The sequence below is a fragment of the Xenopus laevis genome, chromosome 4L (genome assembly GCF_017654675.1).
Source record: "Xenopus laevis strain J_2021 chromosome 4L, Xenopus_laevis_v10.1, whole genome shotgun sequence".
Classification (NCBI taxonomy): Eukaryota; Metazoa; Chordata; class Amphibia; order Anura; family Pipidae; genus Xenopus; species Xenopus laevis.
Window position 1 is genome coordinate 101733028 of NC_054377.1, and position 15458 is coordinate 101748485.

General features: G+C 40.4%; 1 protein-coding gene across 1 annotated transcript in view; it reads left to right on the forward strand.

Moving 5' to 3' along the window:
• The window catches only part of kyat3.L (kynurenine aminotransferase 3 L homeolog), a 33306-nt gene extending 20831 nt beyond the window's left edge, over positions 1 to 12475 (forward strand). The window contains 4 exon segments of the mRNA NM_001087271.1: positions 1730 to 1916; positions 2327 to 2400; positions 8931 to 9017; positions 10089 to 12475. Of these exon segments, the coding sequence (NP_001080740.1) occupies positions 1730 to 1916; positions 2327 to 2400; positions 8931 to 9017; positions 10089 to 10142 (402 nt within the window). The 3' untranslated portion in view covers positions 10143 to 12475.
• The last annotated feature ends 2983 nt before the right edge of the window (positions 12476 to 15458 follow it).

The window sequence follows — 15458 nt, forward strand, 5'->3', positions numbered from 1 at the left end:
AATCTGTATTTTCTGGCAAATGGGCCAGAGGGTCTGCTGAAAGATGCCATAGACAGCCACTTTACAATGGACCTATGCTGGGGTGGTTGGGTCTATGTAGATTTGAAATGCAAAGGCCTTATGTTTTAATCTCAGGTCAGGACCTGCAGTTTTATAGCATGCTGGCCATCTGAAGCAATTGACTAGTCGAGTGTGTGAGAACCCTATGGGTTTGGTAACCCTGTTTTAAGAATGACCAATTATTTCTCTTTGGAAATGAAGTTCTATAACCAGGAATAATTTTATCAAACTACAGGTATAGGATACCTTTTATCAAAGAGTGAAGTTAGAGGTTGCCACAGTCCTCTAGAGTGAAATTCCGCCACTCGCCATTCATTTCTATGGGATTTTGAAAGGCATATTTATCAAAGGATGAACTTTCACTTTCACCCATTGATAAATACTTAAAAAAAATCCCATAGAAATGGCAGAATTTCACTCTAGAGGACTGTGGCAACCTCTAACTTCACTCTTTGATAAATATACCCCTTTGACTCTATTTTTAGAAATGATAACATATCTACTGCAATTATAAAACAGTAGATTGTACTTGATCCCAATATTGTTGTGTGTATTTAATGTTTACATTATTTTTAGCAGGGCCAAATGGTGGTGGAATTGTACAGTATGCCTCAGAGGTTAAATCAAATATCCCAAAATACAAAAAGCACATAACAAAAATACAAGAAAAAGAATTGGGTGATAATATCTAAAATAGTTTCCTGCATGTTCATGCATGTAAAATCGTATTTGTCATCCCAGTATAGTGATTAATTTCTTATATTGTGAGTTGGTTGAAATGTCTGTAATTTTTCCATATCAGTATACACTATCTAAATTGGCCAAGTAAATGTATACAACTGTTCAAGAGGGACCAGCACACCGGTTTCTTTAAAGGAGAAGGAAAGCTCCAAGACGGTTTATTGCCAACAGATTAGCCACCATAGTGCATGCTAGAACGCTATATTTATTCTGCAGTATGCTTACCATACTCCAGCTCTAGACACTGTCTCTGTTTGTTTAGGATTGAAGCTGCCATATAAGCTTGGTGTGACATCACTTCCTGCCTGAGTCTCTCTCTGCTCACTTACAGCTCTGAGCTCAGATTACAGCAGGGATGGGAGGAGGGAGAGGAGCAAATTGAGAATGCTCAAGCCCAAGCCCTGGAGGTTTATGCTGAAAACAGGAAGTCTGATACAGAAGCCCAATAAAAGCAAATAAATGCTGTGTTTCTTTTGACAGAGGACTTAGAGCAGCATTACTTTGAGGGTTTACTGGTGTATTTATATCGACCTTTCTGACAAAGCTTACTTAATTTTAGCCTTCCCTTCTCCTCTAAAGTCACCAAAATATTTATAATATCACTGTGCTTGTTATAATAAATATTTCGGTGACTTTAAAGAAACCTTCATGTTTTAAGTTGACTAGAAAATCATGTAAACATTAAATAAACCCAATAGGCTGGTTTTGCATTCAGTAACATTTAATTATATCTTAGATTCGATCAAGTATAAGGTACTGTTTCATTATAACAGAGATAAAATTTTGGATTATTTGGATAAAATGGATACATCCTTTCCATAATTTGGAACTTTTGGGATAACGGGTTTCCAGATAACGGATCCTGTAACTATGTTTTTGTGTGTTTATAAATATATATATATATTTCTTATTTTTATGTTCAATACAGGAAGCATTGGCTCCTGCCCTTTTTAAAGACTTCAAAAGGATGGAGGAACCAGACTGTTATTTCAACTCACTTCCCCGGGAGCTGGAAGCTAAGAGAGATCGGATGGCTTGCTTGCTCCAGGAAGCCGGAATAAAGCCAATCATTCCAGAAGGAGGCTATTTTATGGTTGCTGATATTTCAGTGTTAGGTAATCCAATTGTTTATTAACATAATTCTTAATTTAGCAATTTTAGGAATAAGGGCATCACAAAACCACAGCCTAAAGATGCAGGAAAGTGCCACACTAACTGCTAGAGTTTTTGCTTTTCTTTGATTGAGTCAAATTTCATCCTCTGTCGGAAATTAGACCCACATTCTCATAACATTAGGCATTTGTAATTCCACTGTAATAGCAGTGACATAGCAGTATAAGAAGAGAAACCTAAGACACAAATAATAATGTTTCTGGTAAATTCTAAGATTAGCAGTACAGAAATCAGATCATTTGATTCAGGGCTAAGCAAATAATTCATAAAGTGCATAACATCCAGCAGTGTCTCTCCCTCTCTTGGGTTCTGTACCATCATTGTTCTGACTGGATGCTTTTTTGTTTATTAGATGTGGATCTTTCTGATATGAAAGAAGATGAACCTTATGATTACAAGTTTGTGAAATGGATGATTAAAATGAAGGTATCTTTTTGGTGGGGCGAGAGTATTTTGGAAAAGTATTAGTATATTTAATTTTTGTATGTTCTGATATAATTACATTAATACTGTATAATGTGGGATTACCCATAAATCAGGTCAATAGCAGCATACAGCCACTTGAAAAATAAGACAATATTTTACAGGCCTGATAACCACAATTTTACAGTAATACGTTGGGCAAGAAAAGAATAGACAGATGGGCTCATTTATCAACACTGGGTAAATTTGGTCCTAAGAAGTAATGCACAGCAGCAATTGAGATTAGCTTTTCCGGCCATATGCAGGTATAACAATAAAACAGAAGATTTCATTGGTTGATATGAGTTACTGTCAATGTGCACATTTTCATAGATGTCCCTAGCCTGTCCATCAACCATCCCAAGCAACCACCACTCAAGTTGGTGTCCTCCTCAAGCCTGCCTTCTACAAAATCCTTTATACGGTAATCTGACTTTTCTGCGCCTCTTGCAATGAAAGTGACTCTTATTAGGGGACTAGAACAGAATCATAAAGCTAATGGTAGGTGAGCACTAGTCCCTCTGTCACGAACACGGTACTTCCAACCGCACGTGACTTTAGGTGTGGCTATCAGGGGTCACTCACTCAGTCTCTCACCCACCTTGCACACAGGTTAGACTAACACAAAAGCACCCCAAACACCAACCAACACCCACAAAACTCATTCGCTGCCACCATCTATCATTCACAGGCGATAGAAACCTAATGTGACTATTCCCCTGTTCTCTCTAACAGGTAATAATTCACAATACACCTACTGATTCAACAAGTACTTCAGCATGCAGAGGGTTAAGGCTCACAGTTACACTCTTTCAGGCTAGGTTCGTTTAGAGCATCAAAGACAATCTTATTAAATTCTCTTTAATATTATAAAAGGTATAACAGTGCAAAATACAAAAAAGATGTTACAAAAGAGACATACATTCAATAATACAAGTACAAACAGTTGTAAAATAGAAGGGAAAACATGGAAAACCTATACTTAACTCCAAAGATATAGAATTCCTGGTCCTGGAGGCAAGGGGAAACAAACGGGATAACTTCCAATCGCAATTGGTCCTCCAAAGTAAATCCAAAATTTAGTCAGAAGAGCTGACTATTTATTAGTGATTTCAGGGCATCAGGTAACTGCACACTCCCCCCTCCCTCAGGAATGTAAGGGGGCGTGGCCTAGCAGGACACAGATTGAGTTTTTATGACCTCCTGTGAGTAGGAACTGGACCAAGAATATAATGACCATAACTCCTTATTGGAACATAGGAGAGAGATGATATTATATTCATTGGTTATTAATTCTCTCAGGGATTCCATAGATACTAAACATCAATACTGTGTGACCTACACCTGCCCAGATATTCACATCTAATATACAGGGTACCAAACCTAGTCATGTTTGGACTCGTTGGAAAGATGAAATTGCCTCAAACCCATCATCAAGTTTTTATACTGTTGTTACAACAGGTATGGGTTCTGTAAGGATAGATATATTCGAGTATACATTATATGTAACCTTTACTTCACCTTTGAGGGTCTTGCTGGGAACTTTAAGTTCTCACTCCTTGGGCTTCCCCCTCCCCATGGAATGGCTCTTATCAGCCAGGGCATGGAGGAGGGCATTACAGCTCTGACCCCTCTGACCATAGTGAAAAGAGGCCTGTTATGTGTCTGATTTAGATGTTGGCAGAAATATTTCTCATGATACCTTGGCCTGTTTTATTAACTATTACAGGCCTGTATCATGACACCTCCCCTTTTTAGAGTGAGCAAGGGGAGATTGACTTACAGGTCACTCTTAACCTTGCCACAATAAAAACATAAATCCATAACCATAGCCAGGTCATTATCGAAATATCCATTCATGTTATACAGTATGAGGGATCAGGCTACCTCCCCGGCCTAAAGTCTTGTTCCTTGAGGGCTGTATCAGTATAATCCCAGGTACTGGACTGGTTTGATGTAGGTATACTTCCCATTTTGCCTCTATCTGCACTGTCTCTGGACAGAGTGCAGGTTTGCATAGTAGGCAATGGTCTATCACTGCTCTCCTCAGGCACCTGACCTATTCCTCCCACCTTGTTCACTGAGGGGCCCTCCAGCCTATCTCTAATCTCCCATTCCCTGGGCCTAGACATAGAAACTAGCTGGCGGCCTCCCACCCTGTTCACTGAGGGGCCCTCCAGCCTATCTCTAATCTCCCATTCCCTGGGCCTAGACATAGAAAGTAGCTGGAGGCCTCCCACCCCCTTGATGCCACCCTGGTTTCCACTGACCTGCTTAGTCTTGGGTTGGCATACCACTGGGCTCATCCTTAATACTCTGGACTTCTGGAAAAACTACTTTGTTGCTATCTGACTTGGGAGCAACTCCTGGTACTGTCAGCCTTTCCTCCTTAGTACTGACCACCTTAGCCCCCCTCAGTACTGGTTCTGGCATGAGGGCTATTCCTGGCCCACCACTACCATCACTCTCCCCAGCCTGAGTGGCACTATCCACTAGGACCCTACTCTGAGTCCTAACCACCTGTCCCTCATGCTTCTGCACTGACTCCTGAGTTTGGCATAGCTGCTGACCCCCACTCAAGACCTCGGGCAGTTTGGGTACAGGATCAGGGATTACACGCTGGAAATCCCTCACTGCCGGTATACTACCGGGCTGCACCAGGGAGACTCCTAGGGGAAACCTCTCCTCCCCCTCTCCCTTCTTATCCCTACTTTGGGACAACACTGGTTCAGGCACTGGTTGACTCTGGCTCCTGCCTCCCAGTCCTCCCTCCCAGTTACTTTGCTGCATTGTACTTTTTACAATTACCTGTTGAGGTGGGTGGCCACACTCCAGCGCGGCTGGACCTAGTGAGACCTGGTCATAGGGCACAAAAGCAGTTATCATGTAACCCAAATCATTCCCCAACAAGACATTTACAGGAATTTCATTAGTTACACCCACTTCCCTTAGACCTCTCCCCGCACCCCAATCCAAGAAAACTTTTGCCACAGGCACCTTTGGGTGGCTCCCACCCACTCCCTTTATGGACAAAGTCTTTCCAGGAATAATGTCCCCAGTGTTTATCATCTCTGGACGCACCAGAGAAAAATTAGACCCTGAGTCTCTTAGTCCCTGAGTCACTTTGTCCCCCACAATCACAGACTGCATATGATGATGTAGATTCTCATGCTTACCAGACACGAGCATCACAACAGGCTGTCCAGGTGAAGTTGGTTCCTTCTTTTGTGGACAGTCAGTCCTCACATGGCCCATCTGGTTGCAGGAAAAACATTGGCGGGTATCCTTCTGCCCCACAGCCGCAACAGACCCCCCAAAAGATGAATTCTCACCAGACTGTAGACTGCTGTGTGCGGTTCCTCCTGTTGATCGCTCCTTGTAGCTTGGTACAGATGACCTGCGGTGGTCAGACATCCTATTTGCAGCATATGTGTCTGCTATCTCTGCTGCCTGATCTGCTGTTTTGGGCTCGTGGTCCATAATGAATTGCTTCACTTCCATAGGACACGTGTGCAAAAATTGATCCTTTATCATCAGATCTTCCAGGCACTCAAATGATGTAACAGAGAGTCCTCTCAACCAGGATCTAAAAGCGGTTCTCAGACTACTCACAACATCAGAGTAGCTGTCTGTAGGTCCGCGCTGCACAGTTCTAAATCTTTTGCGGTATACTTCTGGTGTAAGATGGTACTTTTTGATGAGGGCATTTTTTATAGCATCATAGTCCCCATCAAACTCTGGTGGTAAGTCCACAAAGGCATCCAAGGCTTTGCCTTTCAACCCTGGGGTGAGATATTTTGCCCATTGCTCACGGGGTAAGTGATACTGTCTACAAGCCCTTTCAAAGCACCGCAAAAAGGTATCCAGGTCACCATCTTTATCCATAACTGGAAATTTATCCACAGATGTTATTAAAGGGCGTACTTCCTGGGTCTCACTGGACCGTGAGTGTGATCCCTGCTGCTGGAGTTTGACTAACTCCAGTTGATGCTGTCTTTCAGCTGCTGCTGCTGCTGCATCTCTTTCTGCTGCTGCTGCATCTCTTTCTGCCTGTTGATATTGCAGGATAAGCTGAAGACGCAGCTGGGGGTCATTTGAACCCAACAATTGCAAAGCTGCTTGCAGGGATGAATTCCTGTCATCCTGCCCACTGCAGCTAGAACTGTCCTCTCGCTGAGAGGATCCAGGAACAGAGTTCATCACTGGGACATCCTGAGTTGCATAGTCTCCTGACTCAGGTGTGTAGTTCTGCTGCTCCTGTTGCACCAAGGCACAAATCAACATTTCCTTCGATTTGTCCGCTGCATCAATTCCTCTTTGCTCACAGAGATTGATGAGGGTCTCCTTGGTCTGCCTCTTGTAAAATGCTGCCATCTTGCAACACTTTGCCAAAATAAAAGATAGAAAAGAAAAACAAGAAGGGAAACTGTTTGCAAGTATGTCTTAATAAAAATAGTATGCACTGAGTTTGTCTTTGAAGACTGTAAACTTCTCGCAAGGATTTACAGTTCTTTAGTGCAAGGTTTAATGACTTAACCCAAGCACTAATGCTCTAAATAAAAAATATCCCACCGCTGCCTACCAATCTGTCACGAACACGGTACTTCCAACCGCACGTGACTTTAGGTGTGGCTATCAGGGGTCACTCACTCAGTCTCTCACCCACCTTGCACACAGGTTAGACTAACACAAAAGCACCCCAAACACCAACCAACACCCACAAAACTCATTCGCTGCCACCATCTATCATTCACAGGCGATAGAAACCTAATGTGACTATTCCCCTGTTCTCTCTAACAGATAATAATTCACAATACACCTACTGATTCAGCAAGTACTTCAGCATGCAGAGGGTTAAGGCTCACAGTTACACTCTTTCAGGCTAGGTTCGTTTAGAGCATCAAAGACAATCTTATTAAATTCTCTTTAATATTATAAAAGGTATAACAGTGCAAAATACAAAAAAGATGTTACAAAAGAGACATACATTCAATAATACAAGTACAAACAGTTGTAAAATAGAAGGGAAAACATGGAAAACCTATACTTAACTCCAAAGATATAGAATTCCTGGTCCTGGAGGCAAGGGGAAACAAACGGGATAACTTCCAATCGCAATTGGTCCTCCAAAGTAAATCCAAAATTTAGTCAGAAGAGCTGACTATTTATTAGTGATTTCAGGGCATCAGGTAACTGCACACTCCCCCCTCCCTCAGGAATGTAAGGGGGCGTGGCCTAGCAGGACACAGATTGAGTTTTTATGACCTCCTGTGAGTAGGAACTGGACCAAGAATATAATGACCATAACTCCTTATTGGAACATAGGAGAGAGATGATATTATATTCATTGGTTATTAATTCTCTCAGGGATTCCATAGATACTAAACATCAATACTGTGTGACCTACACCTGCCCAGATATTCACATCTAATATACAGGGTACCAAACCTAGTCATGTTTGGACTCGTTGGAAAGATGAAATTGCCTCAAACCCATCATCAAGTTTTTATACTGTTGTTACAACAGGTATGGGTTCTGTAAGGATAGATATATTCGAGTATACATTATATGTAACCTTTACTTCACCTTTGAGGGTCTTGCTGGGAACTTTAAGTTCTCACTCCTTGGGCTTCCCCCTCCCCATGGAATGGCTTTTATCAGCCAGGGCATGGAGGAGGGCATTACAGCTCTGACCCTTCTGACCATAGTGAAAAGAGGCCTGTTATGTGTCTGATTTAGATGTTGGCAGAAATATTTCTCATGATACCTTGGCCTGTTTTATTAACTATTACAGGCCTGTATCATGACACCCTCTATATTACCCAACAAGCATAATTCATTGGTGGTTTAGTAGGGAAGAACAACTCCGAATCTCGTGACACCTGGTGCTCGATGAAGGAGGTATTGGCAGCCTCCACAACAGTCAGAGAAGAGAAAAATCACCGGCACAACAGGATATTTCAAGCAGGGAAACCCTTGCTCGTTTATTTGCGGATGCAATCCGCAAATAAACGAGCAAGGGTTTCCCTGCTAGAAGTATCCTGTTGTGCCGGTGATTTTTCTCTTCTCTGACAGTCTGTCTCTTCCCATTCTGCATTAATGTAACTGAAATTGAAGCAGACTATTTGAACTGAATGAGGCAGTTCCTGTTTGAGATTTAGTGGGAAAAGTATTATAGGTTTCATTGTCACAATTCTATTTGTCCAGGCTTGGTATATATTTCACGTGTTTTGCTGATGGTGCCAGCACATGGCAGGCCTCTTAGCGCTGGGACACTATTCTGTGAGGCCTGGGTGATATATTTGTTTATAATAATATCTAAAATACTGTTTGAGAAAACATTTTGGAAATGTTCTGGGAATATGGTTATTGTACATATTGTTATGTCTAGAACTATTTAAGAACTTTACTACTGTATATGGTGCAAGAATTGCATTACTTATTCTACAACCTGTAATTCATTTCATCGCCTTTATTCTTTATGCTTATTATAGAAACTGGCAGCCATTCCAATAACAGCATTTTGTGGACCAGAAACTACAAAGCTGTTTGAGAAGTACATACGGTTTTGTTTTATTAAGGTAAGAACAGTTTCTCCCTTAACTGGCATGATTGACCTCTTATGAGTTATTATAAATGACATCCTAAGGTTTGGATTTCCTATGCAGACTCCTTTGTTTTCTTCCTTGCTTTGTTTTCTTATATACGTACAGTTTTATTTTAAAATGTAAATTTTAGTAAGTTATTTACTCAAACTTGCCTCACCTCAAGCCTGAAAAGCTGTAAAAATAAGATTAAATATTGTTAGTATGAGAGCTGTTTTTGTTGAAATATTTTACCTTTCACTCTTTGTACCTCTGGATTGTTCTAGCGTTTGCTTGTTGCTTTAGAAACATCTAGAACCCCCATCTCCTCAGAGCAGTGACGGGAAGGGGGACACATCAGTACGGAAATTTATTTTAGAAGCCAAATAGTAAATAGATATGCATTTTTTTTAATTGCTGTGATGTGCTGGCCTTGGGGTTGAGTACATGCTGGGATCTCTCCTTTGTCCCTCAGATGTTACAATGCAGAAGTATGGTTTGCACTCTCTTTACTTAATGATATTGCTCAATTACTGAAATAAAGATACGAGCAAAGTGCTGAATTGTATTCTACCAAATGTTATCTGCAAAGGTATTTGTGTCAGTACACCCTGCAATTATTTTAAAGTATTAAGCATTTAGACAATATATAAACTGTCTCTTAGCCATTTCTTTAGCCACGGATTGTGGCAGGTAATGTTTGAGTGTTTCAGAAGAAAAACCTTTGTTTTGCCCCTGAAATTTTGAATCAACTCTGTTGATCAATTTAATGCTAAGAGTCGGTCTGCAAACTGTGTTCCGTTATTACTTTCAAACAGTTGGGAGTCTTATTGAGATACCCTGGAATCCAGGAAACCCTGCTACAAAAACGTTGAGCAGCAACTAGCAACACCAGTAGTTTATTTAAGGCATTCTTTATAGGATTTAATACCCAGTACAGACACTATTTATATAGGCTAATGTTGCTATTAATCTTGCAATTCAATTATAATTATTGAACATCTTTAGATATATTTAAGTCCTATGCTGTGATTGTGCTCCTAACTGTTACAACTTTTACATTTACAGCAAGATAGCACTTTGGATGCCGCAGAGGTGATCTTGAAAAACTGGAATAAGTGAAAATGAAATAAATTCTTTTAATCCAGCATTACATTGAAAGAATCTCCTTAACAATACATTTATCCATATGGGATATGCCATAATATATGATGCCCCTTTTAACAATCAAACACTTCTTACAGTTCTATTTGAAAAGCAACAGATGGAGACTATTACTAAACTTTCTTTAGACTGTTACTAAAGAAAATGTGGTTTCAGGTAACTTTTTTTTTGTATCGTGTTAGCCCGTTGAGAAAGTTATAGGGTAGAATGTTTGATATGAAGCATAACAAAAGTGGTGAAGGTGATACCTTTATTGGCTAACTAAGACGATACACAGCAAGCTTTCAGAACATTGCAGTTCCTTCTTCAAAGCTGATTACAAAGAAGTAATGTTGGCACTGACATATATATATATATATATATATATATGTGTGTGAAAAACTATTTGCCCCCTTCCTGATTTCTTATTCTTTTGCATGTTTGTAACACAAAATGTTTCTGATCATCAAACACATTTAACTATTAGTCAAAGATAACACAAGTAAACACAAAATGCAGTTTTTAAATGAGGGTTTTTATTATTTAGGGAGAAAAGAAATCCAAACCTGTGTGAAAAAGTAATTGCCCCCTGAACCTAATAACTGGTTGGGCCACCCTTAGCAGCAATAACTGCAATCAAGCGTTTGCGATAACTTGCAACGAGTCTTTTACAGCGCTCTGGAGGAATTTTGGCCCACTCATCTTTGCAGAATTGTTGTAATTCTGAGGGTTTTCTAGCATGAACCGCCTTTTTAAGGTCATGCCACAACATCTCAATAGGATTCAGGTCAGGACTTTGACTAGGCCACTCCAAAGTCTTCATTTTGTTTTTCTTCAGCCATTCAGAGGTGGATTTGCTGGTGTGTTTTGGGTCATTGTCCTGCTGCAGCACCCAAGATCGCTTCAGCTTGAGTTGACGAACAGATGGCCGGACATTCTCCTTCAGGATTTTTTGGTAGACAGTAGAATTCATGGTTCCATCTATCACAGCAAGTCTTCCAGGTCCTGAAGCAGCAAAACAACCCCAGACCATCACACTACCACCACCATATTTTACTGTTGGTATGATGTTCTTTTTCTGAAATGCTGTGTTACTTTTATGCCAGATGTAACGGGACGTGCACCTTCCAAAAAGTTAAACTTTTGTCTCGTCGGTCCACAAGGTATTTTCCCAAAAGTCTTGACAATCATTGAGATGTTTTTTAGCAAAATTGAGACGAGCCTTAATGTTCTTTTTGCTTAAAAGTGGTTTGCGCCTTGGAAATCTGCCATGCAGGCCGTTTTTGCCCAGTCTCTTTCTTATGGTGGAGTCGTGAACACTGACCTTAATTGAGGCAAGTGAGGCCTGCAGTTCTTTAGATGTTGTCCTGGGGTCTTTTGTGGCCTCTCGGATGAGTTGTCTCTGCGCTCTTGGGGTAATTTTGGTCGGCCTGCCACTCCTGGGAAGGTTCACCACTGTTCCATGTTTTTGCCATTTGTGGATAATGGCTCTCACTGTGGTTCGCTGGAGTCCCAAAGCTTTAGAAATGGCTTTATAACCTTTGAAATTGAACTCAGGTGTGATAAACCACAGTTAAGTTATTTTTTAACATGGGGGCAATAACTTTTTCACACGGGCACATGTAGATTTGGAGTTTTTTTTCTCCCTTAATAACGTAAACCTTCATTTAAAAACTGCATTTTGTGTTCAATTATGTTATCTTTGACTAATAGTTAACGGTTTTTGATGAGCAGAAACATTTAAGTGTGACAAACATGCAAAAGAATAAGAAATCAGGAAGGGGGCAAATAGTTTTTCACACCACTGTGTGTGTGTGTGTGTGTGTGTGTGTGTGTGTATATATATATATATATATATATATATATATATATATATATATATATATAGCATTTTGTTTACAAAAAAAAACTGTGAGGGACAAAAGGAGAAACAACACATAAGTATAATTTGTATTCCAAGAAGGGACAAATTTATAGGGAGGTGGGTTATGCAAAGTAGTCCAGACCAGGCACAAATTAGGTGTGAAGTTTGTTATCTCCACAGAAAAAATGTATGCATCTATTTCTAGTCTTGGTAATTAGCCATAAATCCATGGCCTAAATTCAGTGCTGAAGGTTTGCATACGTTTGTATTCCCATACTTTTGTTATGCTTCATATCAAAAGTTTTACCCTATAACTAAAGAAAATGTGAAGTTCCTATACTTATATTAATTTACGATATTATTTACAATATTAAATAATTAATTTACAATATTATTTTACAAAACAGTGATGTATGTTTTTAAAATAAATTATTTAACAATTTCAAAATGCATATCTTTTCAGTTTGTGGTGATTGCTGGCAGAATATTTGAACCAGCATACAGTAACTAATGTATATATTGATGTGAAGTCTAACATTTATATTTGGTTCTACAGAGATAAAGTGATACTGACTCACACATACTGGGCCTTTATGGCTAAACTGGAGATTAGATATGGCCTATGTCTCACATAGTTTGTCACAGCGGAGCTGAAGCTGACGTCAGCCGAAATATGCAAAAGGAGGCATCTCCAGGCTGACCTCGGCTTCAGCTCTGCTGCGTGTGACTGCACACAGGCTGATTGCATTTTCATCAATGGATCAGGGGCACTGAGCAGATCTGCTTCTCTCAGCCTGCAAATTTATTTAGGCTGACAACAGCCAGAGCCTTCAGTCTGTGTGCCCATAGCCTAAAGTTGTCCAACATACAGTTTACTGTGTTAAAGAATATAGCTGACTCTGTCTGTGCCAGATATGGACTTGGAAATCTCACAACAGTATCTGAGAAAGAGAAGAATGATGTCCTATTCACCTCCAATCAACTGTAGAACTGGTACTGATATAACTGTGTTTGTTTGTTTGTGTTGACCAACTGGTGAGTTTAGAATACCGTTTGGAATTTTCTGAATTGTTCGACTGTTACATCTATTGATCACCTAATAGGAAAAAAAACTATTTGATTTGTACGTTGGCACTTGCTAACAAATATACTTTAGTTCACTAGAGGTGAAAATTAATGGAATTTTAGGGGCATATTTATCGAAGAAGGAAAGTGAAAGTTCACCGTTTGAAAAATATGCTTCTAAAACTTCCATACAAATAGAGAGCAGGAGAATGGCACCTCTGAGGAACTGTGATCATCTTTGTCCCGTTGTGTGTATACACAGGAAGTGTATCTCTTTCTGCTACTACAGAGCTTACACTTTAATCCACAGGTCCCCAACCTTTTTTACTCATGAGCAACATTCAGATATAAAAGGAGTTTGGGAGCAATGCAAGAATGAAAAGTGTTGTTGGGGGTGTCAAATATGAGCTGTGATTGGCTATTTGGTAGCCCCTATATGGACTGTCAGCCTACAGGAGTCTCTGTTTGGCAGCAAACCTGGTTTTATACAAAAACTTGCCTCCAAGCCTGAAATTCAAAAATAAACACCTGCTTTGCGGCCACTGGGAGCAACATTCAAGGAGTTAGTGAGCAACATGTTGCTCACGAGCCACTGGTTGGGGAACACAGCTTTAATCAGTAGTAAGGCTGTTCCCCAGCCAACCAATAGATGCCCCACAAACGTAAGAGGGAGAATCAGGGCAATGACCGTCAGGGAGATTTGTTGCCTGCGATAAAAATGCATGACCGTGGGCGACAAATCTCCCAAAAATGCATCTCCATTGGAAATAACTGAAATTGCCTGCGGTAAAACCAACACATCACTTCATTTTCCGAAAGTTGCCTCTGGAGGAAATGTTGGGCAACTTTGCAATATGTTGGTTTTACTGCCAGCGATTTCAGTTATTTTGCATTTTCAGGAGATGTCACCCGCAGTTGCGCATAAATAATTGCGAGTGACAAATCTCCCCGTGGGCCACTGCCCTCAAGGTGACTGCACACTCATTGTCTTTGTTATACTACATACATTATCTGCTATTAAGTATACCGTGAGTAAAGTTCAAGATACGCCATCCCTTTGATGAGAGCACTACCACTACTATCAGCACAGTATCTGTAACTTTGTCAGTAATATAGAGGCAAGGACAAGGATCAAGATATAAATACTTGTATATGTCATGTAAATGCTATAAAATAAGCTAAAACCTTTTGAAGCATTTGGCAAATTCTTTTTACTTGCAAAACTGATGCATGGCCATCACAATCTCTAGCACTGTGCTGCCATCCAGTGTGCTGCCATCCAGTGGAGAGACTTAGAACAATATTAGAAATGCAGCAAAACTGGTGTGTTTTGCGTGTAACATTTGATATGCACAAATGCATGTGACCAATAGCATAAAAAATCTACAGCTGTGTAGTGCATTTGTTTTCTTCTATTCTGTCATGCTTAAGATGTGATTGTGGGGGACTTCCTTTAACATGACTATAATAGGCTGTCCCTATAAGACTTATTTCAGTGGCAATTAATCCATGTTCCTCTACCATCTTACCCCTTTGCTGCGAGAAGGTGTTTCCAGTACTCTCCTTGCATTTCATCTAAATGCCAGTACCCTTTTATCCATAATTACATTGTCCCCTGACTGCCTGCTGCCTATTCATTTCACAATCCCAGGGCAGGGCCGGAACTAGGGGTAGGCAGAGTACCTACTCTCCTCTTCTCCCTAGTCCGGTCCCTTCTCTGGCTGTTTGGCAACTGCGATAGTTCCTATTCGCAATGTGAGCACGCATGTCTATTCGCGCTGGTGCACATGCACACCTACTCGCATAAAAATAAAATCCCATTTTTACTTTCTTTAATGAAAAAAAAAATCTATCTCCAATATACTTTAATTAAAAATGTCTACCATTTTAAAATAAACCTGACTGTATGCAGTGGAATTCCCCCTTCGTTTTACTTGCTCTGACTGCTGCGGATTGGAAACTTCAGACGGTCTCTAACTGGTCTGCAGGGAAACAATTATACTGTCAAACAGCAGGGGGAGCCCCCTCACCTTACTTCCCTGACCTCGAGCATCTTTGTTTGTTTCCCTATAAAGCAGCTTGCGACTGTAGTGCAGGGATCCCCAACCTTTTTCTTTACCCGTGAGCAACATGCAGATATAAAAGGAGTTTAGGAGCAACACAAGATTTAGAAACGTTCTTGGGGTGCCAAATAAGTGCTGTGATTGGATATTTGGTAGTACCTAGGTGGACTGGCAGCCTACAGGAGGCTCAGTTTGACAGTACACCTGTTTTTATGCAACCAAAACTTTTCTCCAAGCCAGGAATTCAAAAATAAGCACTTGCTTTGAGGTCACTGACGGCAACATACAAGAGGTTGGTGAGCA